Below are 24834 nucleotides of genomic sequence, written 5' to 3' on the forward strand. Positions count from 1 at the left end.
ACTAAATCAACTTTCAATAAAAACACACTGAAAAAATAATACAAATTTACTCACTGCTTTAAAAAATTTTTCTGACAGTTGGCATTTGGACCCAAAACTTTTGGGCTGCAGAGTCATGTTTTCTTTCGTCTGAGAATCAAAAGTTGGATTTTCGATAAGGCAATTAATAAAAACCCATATATGGTTTTTTACCTGTTGGAAACATACCCAAAAAAGGTCAACATCAGAACTGGTATTATGTAACAATTCAACAGACTATACAAAGCATTACTTACTTGAAATGGTTTTACTGATACCCCAGCTTTGTTCTTTTTCTTAACTACTTCAATCAGTTTACCAACAACTTGATCTACTACATAATCCACATGACGTCCACCCTAAAAAGGAACAAAAAAAACAGAATCCAAAATCATCTATAGTTAGGGTAACAAAATACTTACATATTCATTATGTTCTCAAATCAGCACTTAATCTTTACAACTTTGTGGAATTAGTATTACAAACCCAATTATTCAGAGGCATAGGATAAATCTCAGAATTACAGAGTGGGGATTTAAAAAATAAGGTATTTTTGGCTATAGGGCCAATTAACCAACTGCATAAAGCTATACACAAAGTAAAATCAATCGAATAAAAAAACATGGAAGTGAGAATGAATACTGGCATGACAGTGGTAACAGCACTCACAAGATTTAAAATTTAGGGACTGTGACAGCCATTGCCAGTTGTCTATCCAATGCCTGTTCTCCCCTTTATTGAAAGACCTAAATTGGCTTTTACCTGGCAACATGTCCAATTGAAAATATTAACCAATCTAGGGGCACCTGGGTGGCTCAGTTAAGTGTCCGATTTCAGCTCAAGTTATGATCTCACGGCCCATGGGTTTGAGCCCCGCGTCGGGCTCTGTGCTGACAGCTCAGAGCCTGGCGCCTGCTTCGGATTCTGTCTCCCTCTCTCTCTACCCCTCCCCCCGCTCACACTTTGTCTCTCTCTCTCTCTCTCTCAAAAATGAATAAACATTAAAAAAATTTTTTTAATATTAACCAATCTAGACTCCCTTGCAGCTAGTGGCAGCCACTTGACCCAGTTCTAGCCAAAGATGTTCATGAGGTCTACCAGATGGGATTTCCAGGAAAACTACTGTATTCCTCATAAAAAGGGAGAGATTTAGTCGGTATATGCATTTGCCCAGCCCCTTTCTCTCTCCCTAGAACTTGGAACCGAGGCATCTTAAAGGCATGAGAAGGAAAGCCACATGCTAAGGGTGGCAGAAAAGAAAGTCAGGAAGAGCCTGGTCCCTGATGATACTGTGGAGTCACAGTACAAAACTAAGAATGAGGAAAAATAAAACTTGTACATCTTTATGCCACTGTATATTAGGTATCTATTATGTAGGACAAAATGTCACCATCACTGATGCAAAATGTGTTGACTTGAGAAAGTGATGCTAGATTATAAACACTGAATATTAACAAAAAAAAGTTAAAACTTGAACAAGAGTGACAAATGATCAAATCATTGCTTTAGATTATTCTAGGATACATGTTTGTATTGCCTAAGACTTTATTATGATCGATGGACAAATGCTGTTAGATGAGAACAATTTCATTTGCTTTTGAAATCCAAAAGCCTACGTAAGACAGTTCAAACTCCTTAGAATGGCATATAACATGTTCCAAAATCTGATCCCAAAACAGATTCCTCTATTATTCTTTTACATTCTAAACTAGGAACACAGAATAAGGAATGTGTTAATATTCTAAATTCATAAAAATGTGTTAACATTCTAAATTCATGAAATATATTCAACCATAAATACTCAACATATAAACTTAATGCTCAGTGGGTGTTTAAATAAATTATAAGACACCTATTTTCGTAGAAAATAAGCTTTCGTTTTCATAAGCCAATTCTAATTTCACAAAAGCAGATTTGTGGTTTTTTGTTATTGTTACTGTTGTTTATTTTGCTGTTTTTAATGAAGCACTGTTCTACCACTGACGTGGCAACACAGCACTAGCCTACTTACTTTTGTTGTCGCAATACTATTTACAAAGCTGATTTGCTGGAATCCCTTTTCACTCAGTGTGAGACAAACATCCCATCTTTCATTTGCAAGTTCATGAATAACTTTCAGGGCCACTCCAGTTTCGTCCAATTTGTCTTTCACATAAAGATCTACGTAACTGCGAAACCCATTTACCTATTCATTTGAAAACAAAAATAAACAATCTTAAAATTGGCAGTTCAACTAGGTGAATGCCATCAGGTACTCTTATACTTTTATTTCCCCTCAATCACAACAGCTCTTATTCTTCAGATCCAAACCTTCACGACTTCCCCCATTCTATTCCTTGATCCCTACCCTTTTTAAAAAGGAATCCATTTCCATATGTACTTGATAAGAAGAGGTTATGAAGGAACAGCTGGACAGGTGAATTATTATAAAATTTTTCAGAAGTTTAAGTTTTAAAATGACAAAGTAGACTTCCAGTTGAGTTCAGACACAGAGAAGGCTTAAATAAATAAATAAATAAATAAATAAATAAATAAATAGGAGCGCCTGAGGGCTCAGTCGGTTAAGCATGTGACTCTTGATCTCAGGTCAGGTCAGGAGCTCACATCCCAATCTCAAGGTTTCTGAGATGGAGCCCCACATCAGGCTCTGCACTGACAGCACCAAGCCTGCCTGGGATTCTCTCTCTCCCTGCCCCGCCCCTGCTTGCTCACGCTTTCTCTCTCTCTCAGAACAAAAATAAACTGAAAAAAAAAAATTCTTTAAAAAACAAGAAAAGAAATTTCTGCCCTTACAAGAAAATCAGACAACACACTGATTTTTCAAGAACTGTCAAAAACTTGAATTCATAGGACAGCTGGCCATCCTGAGTCTGAAGAGAAACAGGTATCTATAGAGAGACACAGAATACTAACCAATTTGCTTAAGTGAGGCAGAAGCTACCTAATGTCATAGAAGTGAAAAGGAACCGTAAACAAATTGACGAATTTGACCAACTGTTGTAGGACAAATGTGGACAGCATGGGTGTGTGATGCACTTGAAGGATGTCATCATAAGGGGTTCCTACACTTACAGGCTTTTCCTCCAGAAACCCCAGCAGGTTCTCACAGGGAAGGTGAGAGAAAATCTAGAGAAAGTTCCCCACCATGGTGCTGCTGGTTGGGGGAAGAGAATAGCAACCACTGGGAATTTCACCCAGAACTGTCTCCTTTACCCCCATCCTATCCACAGAAAAGTGGAGGGGGGGGGGGACCACCTTAATTTGCAGGGGGGGAAGGATACTGCTGGAGAGTATTAAAATATTACTATAGCAGGAATAAAATAATTCTACCCAGCCCTTCCTCAGCCCACCCCTGTCTCATTTAAGGATAAAAAAAGAAGTTTATTTTACGGAGGAGGGAGCCTGGAGAATACTAAATGAGAATGCTGGTAGACACTTGCTGCAGTAGAGCACAACGTGCAGGAGCTTAGGACAATACCAAACTGTATAATATATGTGTAACTGGAATACCAGAAGAATAGCAAAGAAATATTTGAAGAAATAATAGCCAAAATCTTTTCAAAATTAGTGACAGACACCAAACAGATCCAAGACATTCAGAAGACAGAATGAAAAAAATACACAGTTATCAAAAAAACAAAATGAAACCCCCATATAAACACCTAAGCATATTAAAAGAGAGAGAGAGAGAGAGAGAGAGAGAGAGAGAGAGAGAGGGAGAGAGAGAGAGAGAGAGAGAGGGAGAGAGAGAGAGAGAGAGAGAGAGAGAGAGAGAATCTTCAAGTCAGCCAGAGGGAAAAATAAACACCTTGCCAACAGAGGAAGAAGGATAAGAACTACAGCCGACTTATCAGAAACCATGCAAAACAAGAAGACAACAGAATGACATTGAAAGAAAAATGTCATAAACCCCTATTTCTATATCCAGTGAAATTCCGTACTGTTTGAAAGTGAAGAAAAATACTCTTTCAAACAGAGTAAGAGAATTTATTGCCAGACCTACCTACAAGAAATTAGAGATCTCCAGGCAGAAGGAATATGATTAAGATCTGAAACTAAAATCTACACCAAGAAATTAGGAGCACTAGAAATGGAATAAATGAAGGTAAAATAGAATCCTATGCTGTATTTTTAATTGTTCTAGAAGATAACTGAGGGCGTAAAGCAGTTAGATTTAACTATAAGCTGCCCACAAAATAACAAAGCATTTACTATTTTAGAAGACACTTACAGGCAATTTCTTTCCATTAAACATGACCTTGACCCCTTTGCATGAACCAGCCAAATCATAAGCTCTTCTGGTCATGAGGGCCACAATATCCTTGTCAAGTTTTTCCATCTTAAATTTAGACAGATCTGGTTGGAATGTTATGCATGTGTAATCTTCACCATCAAAATGTTTAATTTTGGCTTCAGAAGTTTTCATCATGTTATTCATCCATGTCTTTAAAAGAAAAAATATTTAAATATTTAATACTTCTATATTTTATAATACATAAAGACTCAGCTCATGAAAACAATCATTTACCATAACTACATCCATTTTCCAGCTTCGCAATAAACAAATCCTGGAAACTGATAATATCAGAGATGAAATAAAATTTAAACCCTACTACAGTACTCCCCTTTCTCTATGTTCCAAGACCTGCAACCATGGATAGTATCAAATCCTACATATACTGTGTTTTTTTCTATATGTACATATCTAAGATAAAGTTTGATTTATAAATTAGGCACAGTAAGAAATTAACAATAAAATGGAATTACAATATACTGTAATAAAAGTTATGTGAAAGTGGTCTTTTTCTCTCTCAAAATACCTTACTGTACTGTAGTCAAGTTCCTTGTGATGAAAAATGCCTACATGAAGAGATGAAGTGAGGTGAATGATGTAGGCACTGTGACCTTCCAAATATGTCAGAAGGAGGATCATCTGCTTCTGGACCACGGTTTATTGCGGATTAACTAAAACCATGGAAAGTGAAACCACTAGATAAGGGGGGGTAGGGGGAACGCTACTATAATAACCTCATGTTGAAAATAAGCAAAATGAACTGCACAACTTTATATGCTGTTAATAACTTTCAAATTCTTCAACATGACTATTTAGAATTTTACAAAAATAAGTATGATGCTTTTCCTGACAAAATTATTTTAGCTATATAAAATTTCAAACTTTTTCAAAAGCCTACCAGAATAAAAATAAGACAGAATTCTGAAATAGGAATTTGATGAACTGATGAGGAATTTTTCAAATATGCTAAGTGGATGCATTTCAATTAATCTGTAAGGTTAAGGACATTTTCAGTAATGCTCAATTAGATTAAAGGAAAAGTCTATTAAATAAAGCACTTTGCTTTCAATGAACAGGAAAAAGGTTTATGTAAAAATCTAGGCATTCTTAAGTCTTTTCACTCTATTGATGTGCTTACTGCTTAAAAAAAAAGTTGTACAGGCATCAATGCAATTTACCTAAGGTTCTATTATCTTATTAGCAAAGCAACAAAATACAATTTTTTAAAAAATTAGACACATTTCTATCATACCTGCTTAAAACTATGCTTGTATTCTTTGCAAGCAGTCTCTACTGTAAACTTTGTACTGAAAATATTACAAAGTTTTGCACCATAACCATTGCGACCACCTGTAAGAACAATTAAATGTGAAAGGTTTAACAAAAGGGATTTTAGGGAACTTGGTTAACTTATCTACCATAGAGCAGATCTGTGCAAAATAGTTCCACTTACTGCATTACCTTAATAATCATGAATTGAATATTTCAGAGTATATTTGGATTTTTTCATTTAAAGAAAAATACAATTAAGATTTAGCACATATGATAATATAAATAATATGCACTTTGCAGATTCATTACCTTCATCACAAAAAAATTAAACTTGCTATCTCCTATAATCAAGTAAGTGTATATGAGTACAAAATCTGAGCTTTCTATCAAAGTTACTTCTCTATTACAAAAATTTAATCTACGTCACTTCCTAAAGCCTTGGTTTTGAAAATAAATAAATAAAAACCATCAACCCACTTGAGCAATGGAAATAAGTAGGGAAACATTTGGTTTTGATCAAAGCACTTTCAACTCTATTTACAAAGCCTAGATTTCCAATCTCAACCGTCCTAAAACAGTTTAGAAGTAATTTAACTGATATCAAACAAAAGACATGGTGCTTATGTAACAAGAAATTCACATACACAGGAATTATACATCTGACTTTCATTAGTACTCTAATTCAAAACTCAAACTGTCAGCCAGGTTAGAGTTCCAGGAGTTCTAGCATGAGCCAATGCACTATCAATTAAGCTTTTAAAATGTCTCTGTCAGACATAATACTTACACATGATAGTTTTTTATAGACATTAATTCTGAAAATAATTTTCTCACAATAAAACTACATAGGTTTCCTTTTCTGTAATATTTAATATAGGAATAGTTAAATTTTATGTTGAAAGCATAAAAAATTCAATAAAAATTCTGATCAGCCATTTAGACTTTACCTGTTACTTTTTTCTCATCATCATCATAGTTACTGGATGTTAAAAGCTGTCCAAAAATTAATGCAGGAACATAAACTTTCTCTACTTTGTGTTCTACTACTGGAATGCCTTTCCCATTATTCCAAATGCTTATAATGTTAGATTCACTGTAAATAAACAAGCAGAGTTTAGAGCTTAAAATGGTTTAAAGATATGTTAATTTCCATAAAAAATAAAGTAATCCAGAACAAACCTGAGTAACTGTAAGCTAAACGAAAGCCATTACTAATTAGAAGACACTCATCTTTCAAGAAAATACTTGCTGAGGATACACATTTCTATCCTAGTCATAACTCAAATTAGGGCCACTAAGATCTGCAGGTAATACTGAAAATTTTCTCAGGAAAAGAAACTTCTTAGCCTCCCAGAAAACAGTTAAAGCAGTGAAGCTTTTACAAGAAATCAGCTAGCTACAGGGGAGCCCGGGTAGCTCAGTCAGGCGTCTGACTCTGGATTTCTGCTCAGGTCATGATCTCGCAGTTCAGGAGTTCAAGCCCTGTGTCAGGCTGCTTAGGATTCTTTCTCTCTCCCTCTCTCTGCCCCTCCCCCACTCCCCCCCCCCCCAATACACTTAAAAAGAAAAAGCCACAGATCCGTTTCTTTTCAAATACATTAGCCATGATCTCTTCCTGCTTCATTCTACCAGGATACCACCTGTGAATCACAAGCTCTGCAGAACCAGCTGCCATTGCCATTTTCATTTCCTGCCTGTTGCTTCAGTACATATGGAAGAGGACAAACAGCCTGAAATGTATTCCATTCTCAGACTAAATATTACAGGGTTGTTTTGCATTGTAGCAATCATTGTTACAAACTAATTTTAATGGTTTTAAAAAATGTAGATGTTACCTATTTTAGGTTTTTTGGGTTTTCCTATCACAAAACCATCCATTTAAGCCCCGAATGGTATACAATAGAGGCTCCTATAGCTAACATCGACTTGATGTAGGCAATAGTCCTGATGGAAAATTTTGCCTGCTCTATCATTTTGAGTAGTACATACTATGATCCTTTAACCCATTTAAGAGCCAAATTTGCAAGGAAACACAGCATCATAACCAACACTGAGAACTGGCTCTCAAAGTTACCATTTGCCAATCTAATTCATAATTATTCTTAGATATACTAAGAATTTAATGTGAATTTCACTCACATATACATACCTTAATCTCTGAAGAATTTTTAGAAGTACTTATTAAGACTAAAAAATTGCTATAAAAGCCAAAATTAAAGTCATATATCCAGAGGGAAATCAGTTAATTAAATCAAGAAAGAAACAAACTAAAAAATAACTTTTAGCAGCACATCATCTTCTTTCCCTAAATCAGCAACCAACTTTTCTTTCCCTCGTTCTCCAACACAGGTTCAATTCTCCAAATGTCCTAGGCTTAAATTTTGATAGCATTTTTTATTCAGATCTCCTGATCATTCTCTAGAGTCCTTAGTCATCAAGACTTATTAGTATGTCCTTACATTCATTTCATATCAGTATTCAGTCCTTTCTTCATTCCAAATACTAATACACGAAGCTAGCCTAGTTATCACCTTCAATACTGTATACAAAGCTGAAAAGTCCTCCACTACATGTTTACAGCCATATCCTAAATTATAGTCAAATTTAATTCCACTATTCTGCAACACATATCCTATTTTTCCTTCAGGTCAGTTTTAATACTTGTCCATGTTCATTCTCAATTCTTCCATTTCTTTGTTTACTGGTCTTTCCTTTGCCTTTTTAGTCTCTTTGGCCAAAATTTACCCTAACTTTGAGAAGTCAGTTTATGACTTCAGTTCTCCATTAAGCCTTTTACCCAGCCAAAATTATATACCAAAATTTGCTTATATACCAAAATTAGAAAAAAATAATCTAAATTATTTATTGGGGACCTCAGGAGATTAGATTATCTCACTTGTAGGTAAACACCCTCTACAGAATACACAGCTGAATGTTTAAGTATGTAACAGTTTCAAATTGCCTAGTGTACCTCCACTTGTGCCTCCTATCTCCAGAGGTAATAGTGGGCCCTAGAAACACAGGCCAGAAACTACACTACTTTTCTGACTTCCAAATACTTCTTAGCTTAAGCTTAAAACCTGTAATTATTAAGTACCTATTTTCTATAAGAAACTTCATGGAGCTTAAAGTTAATAGAGAAGAATCCTAAAGGAAATAAAGAAAGGCAATGAAAGTTACAGACCTTAAATATCTCAGAATGACACAAAAGCCAATACAGTCAAGAGTAAACCCTTAAAATGTTTTTCAACCAATTTAGTATATCATATATGGTACTATAATTAAGATAAGCATTTTGTAAATTCATTATCACAGTTAAAAAATAAATAAATAAGGCTTCACATCTACATTCAGTAAGCCTAAGTATGAAATCTGAACTTTCTATCGGTCACCCCTCGCTACTGAAAAATCCCAATCTGCATCACTTCCCAGATCTGGCATTTATTTCTGTAAGCTCTAAACAATGCTTCTGAGTTCTATAATATAATCTTTGTTCCATTAATAATCTTCACAGAAATATTAGGAAAAAGAATACTGTTTGAATGAGCTACAAATAAAGTTTCAAAATAATTAAAACTAAAAAGAAACCTGGAAGACAATCTAAATATCTAATATTCATCAACTAGAAAAAGGTTAAATTATGATATATCAACATGATAATTAGTAAGTTACAAAGATTTAAGTAGATCTATATAAGTTAATAACAAAGGCTGTCCACAATATGTCAAATAAAAATGGAAAAAGCATACAATCCCAATTTTTAAAAAATAAAAATATATCTGTTGATGTATTTCAATAGGAGTGTGTACTATTTTATAAAGCTATGGATTTAAGAGTTTTAACCCTACATAAACAAGGACACTTAAACTAGAGGGAGAGTTAGAATTCTGGTTAATATGCTTTCCACATTTGTTTTTAATCAGATAGCTGCCAACAAGTTGTTTCAATACTAACCATCATATTCTATTACTTAATGAGTTTTAAGTTCTTCTGTAAACAGTTGCTCCAAATTCTAGCAAAGCTGCCCAAATTATGGACAGCACCCCCTGCTAATATATTCTTATGCCTTTTACAACCATGGCTGTTATTTAAACTTTACCTCCACATTAGAGTACTATTGAAAAAGAAAGAATAAGAACTAAGCTATCCACACTTAACCCATTAACTATCAAAATTTAACCTCTCCTTTACAAAGAGTTCATGTACACATGTGCACAAAGAAAATTTTAAATCTGCTATACAAAAATGTTAAAAAGAATGAAACTCAGAGGATATCAAAAATGAACAGCAGAGAACACTGGGTCAATGAAATAAATAGCAGAATAGCAGTTTCCCATTTCAATTCTGCTTTTAATAACTTCTTTAAGGGCGCCTGGGTATCACAGGCAGTTGAGCATCTGACTTCAGCTCAGGTCATGATCTCCTGGCTCATAAGTTCGAGCCCCGTGTCAGGCTCTGTGCCTACAGCCCAGAGCCTGAAGCCTGCTTCAGATTATGTGTTTCCCTCTCTCTCTGCTCCTCCCCCTCCCCAGCTCGCACTCTGTCTTTCAAATATTTAAAAAATTTTTTTTCAAAAATTTTTTTCAAAAGTTAAAAAAAAAAATGAAAAGGGAAAAAGATCACTAAAGGCACTAGTTACATAGAACTACTTTGTCCAGAATCTATAATAAATTTAAAGGTAAAGCACTCCACCAAGAGCCACTATTCAGTCTACAGCGTTGTTTTATAGCTCAGTTCTTCATCACTTTGTTATGACGGGATCCTGTGTAAGCTGTTTTAAGTCCATGTTGTTGGATTAATGTGGCCAAAACAATTAAGATAAAAGAACCAAACAGCTGTAATCATGTTCATCAAGAATGTATTTAAGAAAGAGCCCCTTCTTCCTTAGTTTTCAGTAAAAATCTTTACACTCTGAACTTTAAAAAGCTTAATGTTATCTAACATTCAACATCTATTACTCCTCACTAGCTAGCTCTCCTAAAGCACATTAAATGATACTGTTCTTAACTGATAATTTCCTAAATATAGAAAAAAAGTAATCTTGAAGCTAAAATTTCATTGAAACTATTTTAAACTCTGCATAAATTACAATTTATAAGGGTCCTATGCACTTTACCACGTAAATCCTCAAGAATGTATTTGTTACAGAAAGGATCCAAAGGGGGGAAAAAATGGAAAGAAAAAGAAAAATCTAGAACTTTAACAGCACAGTTATGCAGTAATATTTTCATATAAGATACTGTTTTATATACATATATACATGAATCGTAACCATACCATCTAAAATTAGATTAGTGACAGTAAGACTAAACCTGAATTATTAAATGTTCACATTAGAGAAAAACCGTAACATCATTCGAAATTACTAATAAGATTATAAATGATATAAGTAATGCAATATTTTACAAAAGCATGCTGGCAAAAACAGGATAAATGTAACAGTAATATTTCTATCTTAAAACTGTATTATTTTCACTCCCTTTCAATTCTCCAAAACAAATCACCATAGCGAGATCTAATTAGCTGAACACCTGGTATATATTCTATAATACCAGCAGTTCCTAATTTACAAATGATGTTATAAATAATGGAAAAGTCCAAATACTGGTCATAAAAAATAAATTTTACCCATAATATAATTGGAAGAGTACTAGCAATAGCCCTTAGCCTTGACTCCTAAAGCCAAGACAAAAAAGGAAACCTCAAGTGACCACTGTATCACCTGAAACAATAGCCGCAGCACTAAAGAGAGAGAAAAATGGTTTCCAAGTGTTCCCATAAGGAAGTGCTTTGGAATAAAACATCATGAATGAGAGAGAAAACTATAAAAGTATACTATATTACGGCTAAAAGGGGCAAAAATAACAATGTCTCATGCAACAGGGAAACTTTAGGAGTACTAATTGTATACAGTATTTGAAGAGTATTCAAAAGCTGGGGGCTATCAGAATAAAACAATTTAGCATAAAAAATTAAACTTGAAATATACTTACGGATCAATAGAAACTTTAATACAGGTCATATTCTTATCCCTCTGTTTATTGTCAGCTGCATTAACTACAAATTAAATATTGTGATGAGTAATAAAATAAATACATGACACAACTTCATGTGCATCCCAACTTGATATAAATATTTACAGATAGTAATAGTTAATGAAAATTATTACTAATTTCTAATATAAAACTTTATTTTCCAAATAATATTCTTAAATTTTATATCACACTAAACTACTATTGTGTTATCTACTACAAACAAGGGGTAGGGGAAGGGTAGATTTTGTGATATATAAAAATAATTAAAAACAAACATCTGCAGGCTATAACCCCCTTAATCCAGGTGAGGCCCAAAAGAAAAAAATTTGAATTTAATTATACTGTATCTTTCTCTTGATATCCTTCAATAAACTAGTGGTTTTATAGACAGGTTGAGATAAAATAAATTATTTTTTCATTAAAAAGGCAACGTCTGGGGCGCCTGGGTGGCTCAGTCGGTTGAGCGTACGACTTCGGCTCAGGTCATGATCTCGCGGTCCGTGAGTTCGAGCCCCGCGTCGGGCTCTGGGCTGATGGCTCAGAGCCTGGAGCCTGCTTCCGATTCTGTGTCTCCCTCTCTCTCTGACCCTCCCCCGTTCATGCTCTGTCTCTCTCTGTCTCAAAAATAAATAAACTTTAAAAAAAAATTTAAAACAAAAAAAAAAGGCAACGTCTTCAGCATCCTTAGAAATCAAAACTAAATCTTATGTACTATAATAATATATTTTCATATATTAACCACTGCTGTGGTTAGACACATGACTACACAAATGTGAACGCAAGCTAGCTGTCAAATTTAACTTCAGTCACAGAACGACTATGTTCCTGGTAAACACTATGTAACATAAAAGTAAAAGTGAGTGGATAGCTGGGAAGCAAGAGTGAAAGGTATAAAATGCAAGTAATCAGGTTTACTCCCCTACTCTTTCCCCAAAGGAGGAAAGCTGGAGGAAGCTCAGAGAGACCCACATAACCCAGCTGTCGAGGAAATCTCAAGTGGCTGATGAGGTAGCAGAGCCCAGAGGCTCTAGAAAGTCCTTGACTAAAAATATTTCTAATGTGCAAGCATTCCCTAGCAATCAAATGAGCATCCACATTTCATTGATTTAATTAATCCTATGATTTGGAAAAAAAACAGAGATCATTCAGAACAATGATTGCTTCTGCCCAACAGAAATGACTGATCTGTTGGTAAAAACCACAATTTTACATGTCTCACTGCAAACTCACTAAATCTTCAAGGTTCAGGTCCTGTAATCTATATTTTTAACATGCCCCCCTAGGTAAAAGGGATGCACACACAACCTGCAATGACTACACATACAAGATACAAACCAACTTTGGATTACTGATCAAATACAACAAATTCATTTTATAAATAAATTCAAAGATATGTGCACAAATATGAAAATATTACAGCAAGTGACATAAATTTTCTGAAGAACATTATATTCAGCACATAAGCCCAAGATATGCCTTTAAAATTTATACTGTAGGAGCGCCTGGGTGGCTCAGTCGGTTAAGCGTCCGACTTCGGCTCAGGTCACGATCTCACAGTCTGTGAGTTCGAGCCCTGCGTCGGGCTCTGGGCTGATGGCTCAGAGCCTGGAGCCTGCTTCCAATTCTGTGTCTCCCTCTCTCTCTGCCCCTCCCCCATTCATGCTCTGTCTCTCTCTGTCTCAAAAATAAATAAAAAATGTTAAAAAAATTAAAAAACAATTTTTTTAAAAGAAAATTTATACTGTAAGTCCAGCTTTATTTACATATTGATGTATATATATACACATCAATGGACACAAATGCATTAAATCTTAAGCAAGTACTCACCCAAAATTTCATCAAAGATCTTGTATAAACCTGGCACAAAGGTAACCTCTCTGCAATTCATTCCTACATCTTCATCATATACCCACATTAGCTGCATTACGAGAAAAATTCAAAAGGAATTATTGGGTAAAAAAGCATTTAACATCAATTTTACATAGTATAAACCCACATCTGTCATTTCCTCTGTTAATACTTAGACTTTCAAAGTAAAAACACACTACTTCAGTTCCAATCATCTTCACGACATTCATATCCAATTTCAAAAGTTTCAAAATGGATAAATTATTCATTTTGTATTGAGTCTGTATTCTTACACATAAAGTCAGTTTATTAATATAAGGCACCAAGAATTCTTAGAAACAATATTTAAGTAAAATAGGAAAAAAACACAAAAATATATACATATTTTACTTCATGTTTTAGATTTTTCTATAAAGAGCACAGATTAAAATAATATGAATACAGCATGACTTCAGAGACTTAGCTTTGAATCCCAGCTCTTATTGGCTGAGAGATCTGAGCAAGTTATTTACATTTATTTAAACTTCAGTTTCCTTGTCTATAAAAAGGGGGTAACAGTACCTACATCCCAAAATTGTTAGAATCAGATAAGATAATATGTGCAAGCCAAGTTCATAGTAAGCATCAAAGGGTCATTAGTGTATATATATATAAATTCTACAATTTGAAGCAAACCACAGCATAAACTTAAGAATTTTTAAAAGGTTCACACGCTACCATTTTACTCTATACTCCTGACCTCTAATAGTTTTTATCTCCTAGTTTTTTTATCTTCAGCAGGAAATGAAGACATTTCTACCTACCTTAAATCTCTCTCTCTACTTTACATATGACCACAAAGACATGAAATTATGTACTAAGCATATAATCACAAAAATTTTATTAAGTAGAACAGATATACATCTCCTAATCTCAAAATCTAACAAATAATTACCTGTGTCAATGGCTCCACTGACCCAATATACGTATCAGGACGAAGGAGAATATGTTCAAGTTGTGTCTTTTTCTGATACACTCTCTCAACAGACAACTTCTTTGAAGAATCATTTTTGTTTGCAGTTTCTGACTCTTCTTTTTTTGCAGCATTGTTCTGATCAAAAAGAGTCTAAAATTAACCAAAAAATCAAATTTAAATAACCTACCAAGGGGTAAACTAAAATGTATATGGACACAAGACATAGGCTTTCTTTTTAATTATCATATTATCTCTCAGGCTCACTGATTTTTAAGCCTTTAAGAGAACACAGGTCTATTTCCTGACAGTCCAGTTCTTTTTAGTACAGTGTAAAACTGCAGTTTTGACTTAGCCCAAAAAGTAGGTAAAGTCACATGCCTACACCTATATAATCCACAAATATAAATATTTCCCAATTCTCTAAGTTTTCAAGATAATTCTTACAGTCCTCAAAAACTTTCGAAGGAACGGGAGTTCTGGTCAGGTTATAGGTTCACAATGACTAAATCTGACTAGCTGCAGGAGTCCCCAATCTTCCACATACCAACGCCTTGCCATTGAGCTACTGAAAATTATAGTCAAGAGTAGGCAAAAGTAACCTACACAAAACAGTAACCTATGTAGTTAATTAATATGCACTGATATTGCTGAAAATACTAAGCATGGTTTATGAAATCTCAAATTTCACACTTTTTAGAGGTCATGCCAATAATTCCTTACATATCAGTGCTAGGTACCTCATTACTGAGGCATCCCATGATTCTAGTTTCTATGCCAATTCCAAAGAGACAGAGGTTGGTGATCTTAATCCTAACCATTCCTACAGTACATAAGGATCCCTAATCCAATTCCCGAGGTCTAGAGATTTCCCTGTCTTCTTAATAGCAGCAGAGAACACACGCTTCTTCTGGAATTCCCTAATGTTGACAAATAAGACATCTCACTAAAAGAAAGGTGTTATGCTGACATATTTTTTTACAACCAAAAAATAATTCACATATAAGACACAATGAAAATTGAGATATCTTCACAGGTCTTTGAATTTAGTAGAAATGAAGCGGTCAGAAGACAAACAACAAAAGAGGTTTGGTTTTGTTTTGTTTTTATGCATTTGAACAAGTCACTTCAATTCAGGTCCTACATATAGGACCTGAATACATACCACCCATACATACCATTATCTTTAAAGTTAACATTTGAAAAAAGGTCATTACATAGTCTTGAAATTTATGTTTAAAAATCAAATGCAGAACCTCTGAGCAGTCTAAACCAGGACAAGAATTGTAACATACAAACTCTATGGAAATTCACACATTAATTAAAATCTTCCAGTGCCATAAATTTAACATAAAATTAAAGATACTTAATAATATTTCAAAATAAAGTATTATAAATAACTCATTTTCTATATTTTAAACTATATTCTTATACATTCTTTCATTTATACATTACACTGCTCAATTAACAACAGCTTTGGATAAAAGAAAATAATTGTTTCATAAAGTCTTCACATTCTATTTCTATCAAGAGTTAGATGATGAACTGGCCAGAAGTATGAATTATATTTTAAAAATACCAGACAGTCTCCAAATTTCTAATCCTGGCTTCTCATGAGATAGCTCATTAATTTATAGAAACAAATCTAAAGGTAAAAACAGAATTGATTTTTTATAATGGGTCCTCAGAATAGTAAGGACTAAGATCACACTCTTTTAGAAAGTGTTTAAAGGCAATAAATGCTATGGAATAAAAGTGAGCATTAACTTAGAACTATTTGCAATCATTGGCATAAAGGTTAGGAACTTATAATAACCATGCAAGTAAAGGCTTTCTAATCCCAGGCTACTACTCCAAATCCCACAACAAAGAAAACATCTTTGATTTGACTAAACCAAAGACAGGTCTACCTAATTTGGGCTTCCACATTTAGCCCTGACCAGTTACACTGAACTAAAAGGGCGCACACACACAAGTATGTAAAAGAAGGGTAAAGCCCTTCAGCACTCCTTTAAGAATTAACAACTTTTCCCATATCCCTTCTTCCTCCCAAGTGGATTACGAGACAATAAGGAATGTTTGCTTGCACCTAACAGATCCCTATCAAGTTCAAAAGTTGTCATTCTTGATAGGATAATGTCTCAAAAATGAGAGAACAAGTGAAACATAGTTGGCTTTGTTAAAATACTACCTGTAATTTTCTCTCAGAATAATATATAAATGTTAGAAAATAAGTTGATAAGTGCCTGTGTGGCTCAGTCAGCTAAGTGTCCAACTCCTGATTTTGGCTCAGGTCACGATCTCACGGTTTGTGGGTTCAAGCCCCACATCAGGCTCTGCGCTGACAGCGTGAAGCCTGCTTGCTTGGGATTCTTTCTTTCTCCCTCCCTCCCTTTCTCTCTCTCTGCCCCACCCCCACTCACATGCTCATACACACACACACACACACACACACACACCCTCCCTCTCTCTCTCTGCCCCACCCCCCCACAAACACCCTCCCTCTCTCTCTGCCCCACCCCACTCACATGCTCATACACACACACACCACACACACACCCTCCCTCTCTCTCTCTCTGCCCCACCCCCATTTACACTCTCATACACACACACAGACACCCTCCCTCTCTCTCTCTGCCCCACCCCCACTCACACGCTCATACATACACACACACACACACACACACACACACACACACACACCCTCCCTCTCTCTCTGCCCCTCCCCTGCTCATGCTCTGTCTGCCTCTCTCTCTCAAAAATAAACATTAAAAAAAAATTTTAAGTATTGAAAGGCCTTAAAGAACACATATTATTTATAGAATATAATAAAACAAGTGTTTTGAGATCTGTCGACAATTCAATATTAACTCTCAATTTCTAAAACTTGCATTTAAAACTTTAAACCTAAGTATTTCATTGAGTCAATATTTTTAGTTAACTTTACCAAAAATTATTTGTTTTGACTATATAAACTATTGCTTTAACTTTTATGTGAAAATGATAGTAATCAAGTATTTTTAAATGGGTAGCTTATTAAAACTACACTGTTTAGTGAACAAAATTATAAAGGTATATAAAAAATATGAGCCCATTATCATCAGAAAAAAAATTACTCATTATACACGCATAGGAAAAAATATAAAATACACTCAACAGAATATCATTCAAAATCATCTGTGAAAAGTAAAAATAAGTTTTCTTTTTTTTTAATGTTTTATGTTTATTTATTTTTGACAGCAAGAGAAACAGAGCATGAGTGGGGAGGGGCAGAAAGAGAGGGAGACACAGCATCCGAAGCAGGCTCCAGGCTCTGAGCTATCAGCACAGAGCCCAATGTGGGCCTTGAACTCACTGACCAAGAGATCATGACCTGAGCCGAAGTCAGATGCTCAACCGACCTGAGCCACCCAGGTGCCCCTTTCATTTTTTTTTCTGATACACATTTTCTAGTTTTCTACAATGAACATGAATAGAAGTATTTTTAAAGTTTATTAACCCATGTATGTGAAAATGTAAATAAGCTAGAATAAAACTGAAGGTTTCTTTTTTCTAGCGACACTGTTAATACCTACCTATTACCTCCACACTCCCAACTTTCTCACTAGAATCTAGGCAAAAAGTAAAACCAAAATAAATAAGATTGGCAGCCTTGGCATAGAAAATAGAAATTAACACTGTGGTCAGATTTGTCTTTTACTTTCCCATTCTCAACAAATGGCTGGCTCACTAACAGCAAACAGAAAGAGAAGGTTCTCTCCTGAGAGGTCTATAAGTTTTTCTGACAGAAACCTGGAATAATGTCCTGTTTATTAGCAGAAAGTTGTCCCCTAAATAATGTCCATGTCACTAAAAATCAAAATCTGGGGGTGACGGGACAGACAGCAACTGCTCGCTCCTCCCCCCCACCACAATGGGATGATCCCATCCCTAGAACAGGTATAAGTACAAACATCTTGGGCCTGAGAACTAAGTAAAATGAGAAAAATCTATTGATCATCTTCCCTCCAGCTGTTATTACCACTATCTCTAGCTAAGAGAGAAAGAAAAGAAAAGGAAAGAAAGAAATTACCAAGTAGTTCTTCAGTTTTAACACTATTACTGACGATATTCAGAAAAGAGATCACGAAACTAGCTTAAACAGAAACAGACCAGCAAACCCATATCTACACATTTATAAAAACACTCAATCCCACAAATGATAAAGAAGATTGATATATATTTGACACTTGTAGGCTAAAAGAATTATGCTCGTTTCATTTGGGGAGGAGAGGTGTTAAACTTCCCACATTAATGTCAGTATGGTTGGGTTTTCATTCACAACTTATGTGGTTTACCTGTAAATCTACAAGTTTTCCCAGTGAATCTCTTGTGTGATTAGCACTATTTGAGAGGCTGAAAAATCCTTATTGAGTTGCAATAATCCCCTCATCCTCCTGTTTAACTGAGACAGGTAAATGTTAGCAAAGAGGTTTGATTTTTAAATTTTTGTTGTGGTTGCTGTTGTATTCATCTTTTGCTTTTCAAGTCCTTGTTTCGCTATCTTCTTAATTTGCTTTAAGTTTTTGAATTATGCTCATTTGAAACACTGAAAAGGGGGTTTTTTGATTCAAAAATGATTTAAACTTTTCTTATTCTTATATGTTCATAGTAGTAAAATACCTTGTACTATCGTGATTGCAGTAAGTACTCCACATTAAATAAAAATTCACAATATGCCGGTAAAAATAATCAATTACCAAAAACATTCTAAATAAATTTTAAGGTTTGATAAAAGTGAAAACTTACAATTTAAGTTTATTTGTAATTTATTTTACTGTCTAAATTTGTTTATGTGGACAAAATACCGAGCTATTTATAGTAATAAATCCAGCATCTAGTTACAATGGAATATAAGAAATCAGAGCAACATTTTGATTTCCACATAAAACTAAAGTCAATGAAAATGTAAAATAACCCCATCTGAAAATATCCTTCACATATCTAAAAACGTTTTAATTCTCTTTGTGGTTTACACATTTTTCTGAAGTTCAAAAGCTGGCTGCCAAATTAATGCATTGTTGGGGATTTTTAAATTATAACAAAAACATCAAAATAATTCATGTAATTGATATTAAAATATTATTGTATAGCACTTTTGCAACATTGCTAACTCCTAGTGAAAGAATATAGATATAACACTTATCCAAGATTCAACCTTTATCAAGAATACTTCTCAACCACCAGAAGAGAAAGAAAAACATTCCAATAAAACAAATTTTTTATTTCAGAATGAGTATGTACCAAGATCATTCTGTTTAAGAAAAAAAAAAAAGACTGTTCCATACACAGTTCCAGAGCTGTCACGTGAGATATAGCAATTTGGGGCAATCACCCACAGTTCCTGTTTTTCTGTGAGAGAATGAATTGCTGCCAAGGAGGGGAGAGGAGATGGTTTGCCAGTTGGTGCTAAAAAGGAACTGAGCCAGTCATTCACATAATCGGCACAAAAAATCTCACCATCACCAAGCCAACAAGAGTGGTGCTAGCAAAACCTTGGCAACAAGCCTTTTCTCCTGTCTTCTATAAATGACCCCCTTAGACTTCACATTACCCTTTTGTTACATCTCCTCCCCTTCCTTTCTCCCTCAAGACTGCCACGCTTTGATGTTCCTTTCACTCATATTTCACCTATGTAACAGAGAGGGCCATGCTACAACAAAAACCAACACTTTGTCTTCCATCTATGCTCCTCAAGAGATGCCCTCCCAAACCAGGGACAAGGAAAGAGATGGAAGGTGAGGGATACTTAAGATCATAAGGAATGTTTAAATGTCCACTGTGAAAATAAAAAATACACTTTCTCTAAAAGGCATCCAAATTGGAAAGGAAGAAGTAAAACTGTCACTATCTGCAGACAATATATATAGAAAAATCTAAGGACTCCACCAAAAAACTATTAAAATTAACAAATTCAGGAAAGATGAAGGATACAAAATCAATATATATATAACTCTCTTGTGTTTCTGTACAATGACAAACTATCAGAAAGAGGAATTAACAATCCCATTTACAACTGAATCAAAAAGAATACTTCAGAATAAGTTTAACCAGAAAGGTGAAAGACCCATTCGCTGAAAACTAAGACATTGATAGAGAAACTGAAGACACAAAAAAATGGAAAGATATTCTATGCTCATAGAATATTCTTAAAAAGTCCATACTACACAAAGCAGTCTACAGATTCAATGCAATCCCTATCAAAATTCCAACAGCATTTTTCAGAGAAACAGAACAAACAATCCTAAAACGTGTATGGAACCACATAAGGCTCTGGATAGCCAAAGCAATCCTGAGTAAGAAGAAAAGACCTAGAGGCATCCCACTCACCACAGTTTCAAACTATATTAAAAGCCATAATAATCAAAACAGTATGGTATTGGCATAAAAACAGACACAAAGATCAGTGAACAGCATAGAGAGCCCAGAAATACACCCACACATACATGGTCAATTAATTTACAATAAAAGAGCGAATAATATACAAGGAAGAAAGGATTGTCTCTTCAATAAATAAATGGTGCTGGGAAAACTGGACAGCCACATGCATGAATGAATGGGAGCCCCATCTTATACCATACACAAAAATGAACTCAAAATGAATTAAAGACTTCAATGTAAGCTCCCTGATGTGGGTCTTGACAATGATTTTTTTAATGGACACCAAAAGCAGAGGCAACAAAAGCAAAAAATAAGCGAGACTGCATCACACTAAAAAGCTTCTGCACAGGGGCACCTGAGTGGCCCATTCCGTGTCCAACTCCTGGTTTCAGCTCAGGTCATGATCTCAGTTTGTGAGTTCAAGAGAGCATGCAGCCTGCTTCAGATTCACACTCTCTCTCTCTTTCTGCCCCTCCCCCATTCACACTCACGCACACTCTCAAAATACAGAAATAAACTTAAAAAAAAAAGCTTCTGCACAGCAAAGGAAACCATAAAAAATAAAAAGGCAACCTACCAAACATGATAAATCTGATAAGGGGTTAATATCCAAACTATATAAAGAACTCGTACAACTCAATAGCAAGAAAAAATCCAACAAAAAAAAAAAATGGGCAGATTTCCTGAATAAACATTTTTCCAAAAAAGACATAGATGGCCAATACACACATGAAAAAACATGCAACATCACTAATTATTTGGGAAATGCAAATCAAAACCACAATAATAAATAAATAAATAAATAAATAAATAAATAAATACCACAATAAGATACCACCTCACACCTATCAGGAGGGCTATTATCAAAAAGACAAGAAATAAGGAGTGTTAGCAAGGATGTGGAGAAAAGGGAACCTTAGTGCACTGTCGGCAGGAATGTAAATCGGTGCAGCCACCATGGAAAACAGCATGAGGTTTCCCAAAAAAAATTACAAATAGGGGGCACCTGGGTGGCTCAGTTGGTTGACTTCAGCTCAGGTCATGATCTCATAGTTCGTGAGTTCGAGCCCCCTGTCAGGCTTTGCACTAGCAGTGGGGAGCCTGCTCTGGATTCTGTCTCCTCTCTCTGTGCCCCTCCCCCACTTGTGCTCTCTCCCAAAAATAGATAAACATGAAAAATAATAATTATTTTTAAATAATATTTAATAAAATATTAAATAAAATATTATTTAAAAATATTATTATTTTTAAAAATTAGAAATAAAATTACCATAGAATCCAGCAATTCCACTTCTGGGCATTTATCTGAAGAAAACAAAAACACTAACTTGGAAAGATATATGCACCCCCATTTTCACTGCAGCATTATTTACAATAGCCAAGACACACGAGCCACCTAAGCGTCCATTGATAAATGGATAAAGAAAATGTGGTACATACGCACATACATACATACATACGCACACACACACACACACACACACACAGAGGAATATCATCCATCCATAAAAAAAGAAGGAACTTTTGCCATTTGTGGCATGAATGAACCTTGAAGGCATTACGCTAAATGAAATAAATCAAAGAAAGAAAGACAAATACTGTATGATCTTACTTATATTTGGAATCTAAAAACAAAGCAAAACAAAAACCCTGAATATGGAGGGTGAAGGGAACAACATGGCAGAAGGTGACCTATAGGTACAAACTTCCAGTTATAAAATAAGGAAATCCTGGGAATGTAATGTAAAACAATGTGACTACAGTTAATCATACTGCGCTGTATATTTAAAAGTTGCTAAGAGAGTTGATCTTAAAAATCCCAATCAAAAGAAAAAAAATTGTAACTGTGTGGTGATGAATGCTGACTTATTGTTATTTCACAATATTAAAAAAAAAGAATACTTTCTCTGAGACAAAAGACATGAAAATTCTTTTCAATAGACTTGAAGAAAAAAAAGACGCATGCATGTGTACACATCTGAGAGATTATGTGGCAGCATTATGTGAATATATGGATAATCTCAATCAGTCCTCAAAGAGCTCCACAAAGTAGACACCCTTATCATAATTCTCCTTCTATAGATGAGGAAATGGAAGTCTGAAGAAGTGTTTTCCCAAAGCTAATAAACTAGTACTTGAAGAAGCTGAATTATGAAACTATGTGATCTGATTTCACAGCCCATTCTCTTAAAAAGCATTGTTACACAAGATACATATACCCTAAAAAGGAAACATATTCCCTAGCTTTTTGTGTGAAAGTAAATGAAAGGTTAGTAGAAAGAGATACAAGTATACCCCAGAAGACTTTTTAATCCTGTTACATCAGGATATAAAAGATGAGGCTTTTTGGTTTTTAATGTTTTTAAAGTGGGAGGTTGTATTAAATCATGGTTACAAAGATAAACCTGGTTTCAATCCCACTTCTGCCTTAGTCAGGTGATTAATAGTTTGTTACCTAATTCTCTAACCAGCCCCACGCCCATTTCTTTCTCTGCAAATGAAAATAATGAACTCATCATACCTTTTCTCTAACGGGGGCCCTATTCTTAAAAACTATAAAAGAGGCTTAGTTTTTAAAAGCTGTACTTAGTAAAATACAACTACTGGCACTGAAATAATGAACAGATCTAAAACTACAGGTAAACACTCACTTCCATTCAGAAAAGTTAGCACCAATTATAACATTTTCTAAGTGCTGCTTTATGTTACTCGACAATGTATCTAACATCGCTACCTGACCACTTGTCTTACTAATGATAGACTTTTGAGGAAGTTGTATGTCAGTTACCCCATTTGTTAAGAATAACTGAGGTTAGGGGCATCTGGGTGGCTCAGTCTGTTGAGAGTCCCACTTCAGCTCAGGTCATGATCTCGCAGTTTGTGAGTCTGAGCCCCTCATCGGGCTCTGTGCTGACAGCTCAGAGCCTGAAGCCTGCTTCGCATTGTGTCTCCTCCTCTCTCTGCCCCTTCCCTGCTCATGCTGTGTCTCTCTGTCTCTCAATAATAAATGTTAAAAAAAAATTTTTTTAATAAAAAAAATAACTGAGGTTGGATTATGAATTCAGCTTTTTGCTGAACACTATAAAGGATACAAATAAGTACAACACATGGTCTCTGATTTTAGGGAGTTTATAACTTAATTGTTAAAGGCAAAATTATGTGTGAAAGTTATATAAAAATACTTTTTTTTTTTTTTTTTTTACCCATAAGAGTAACAGGAAAGGATGAGTGTAAACTGGAGGATAAGAGTCTGGTGAGACTCTGAGCTAGTCTTGAAGAGTAATTAAGATTTAGACTGGTCAAGAGCCTTCTTTTGGGAGGGAGATGGGTAATGCCATGTGTTGCTGGTATTAACTTCTATTGGGATGCTTGCCAGCATGTAGTATTAACATTGTCATTGCATGAAAGTTTACATTTTTTATAGGTATCTCTCATGACATATATTTTTAAATGTTTATTATTTTGAGAGACAGAGAGAGTGAGAGAGAATCCCAAGCAAGCTCCACACTGTCAGTGCAGAGCCCAACATGGGGCCTGAACTCATGAACTTTGAGATCAGGATCTGAGCCGAAATCAAGAGATGGACACTCAACCGACTAAGCCACCCAGGTGCCCCTAAAGCAAGGTTCTTAATACAAATCTTTAAATAATATTTGAAAATACAATCATGTTTTCTGAATTAGAAATATTCACAGTAAACAAAAAAAGTATTCCTTGTCTCTCACTGAATTTTACTTTTCTAAAAATTTTAAATACTTATTTTTGAAAGATAAGAGTACGAGAGGGGGCGGGCAAAAAGGGAGACAGAATCCAAAACAGGCTCCAGGCTCTGAACTGCCAGCAAAGCCGGACGTGGGGCTCCACTCACCCCACTCACGATCTGTGAGATCGTGACCTGAGCCGAAGTCGGATGCAATGCTTAACTGACTGAGCCACCCAGGCACTCCTCATTGAATTTTACTTTTTAAAACACTATGTTAGTTGTGGTTTTATAT

The 24834-nt window shown here is 35.0% G+C and overlaps 1 protein-coding gene across 2 annotated transcripts in view; it reads right to left on the reverse strand.

Moving 5' to 3' along the window:
* Positions 1–24834, reverse strand: part of TOP2B (DNA topoisomerase II beta) — a 64341-nt gene that overhangs the window by 35505 nt on the left and 4002 nt on the right. The window contains exons 2-10 of one of the 2 annotated variants that reach the window (XM_042956679.1): positions 14402–14557; positions 13447–13537; positions 11578–11641; positions 6532–6677; positions 5565–5662; positions 4250–4462; positions 2030–2203; positions 276–377; positions 55–192 (exon numbers count right to left, since the gene is read on the reverse strand). In XM_042956679.1, the coding sequence (XP_042812613.1) occupies positions 55–192; positions 276–377; positions 2030–2203; positions 4250–4462; positions 5565–5662; positions 6532–6677; positions 11578–11641; positions 13447–13537; positions 14402–14557 (1182 nt within the window). Of the gene's footprint in view, positions 1–54; positions 193–275; positions 378–2029; positions 2204–4249; positions 4463–5564; positions 5663–6531; positions 6678–11577; positions 11642–13446; positions 13538–14401; positions 14573–24834 lie in introns of both variants that reach the window. The other variant, XM_042956678.1, reaches the window with a different exon arrangement.

Source organism: Panthera tigris, chromosome C2 (assembly GCF_018350195.1).
Source record: "Panthera tigris isolate Pti1 chromosome C2, P.tigris_Pti1_mat1.1, whole genome shotgun sequence".
Lineage (NCBI taxonomy): Eukaryota > Metazoa > Chordata > Mammalia > Carnivora > Felidae > Panthera > Panthera tigris.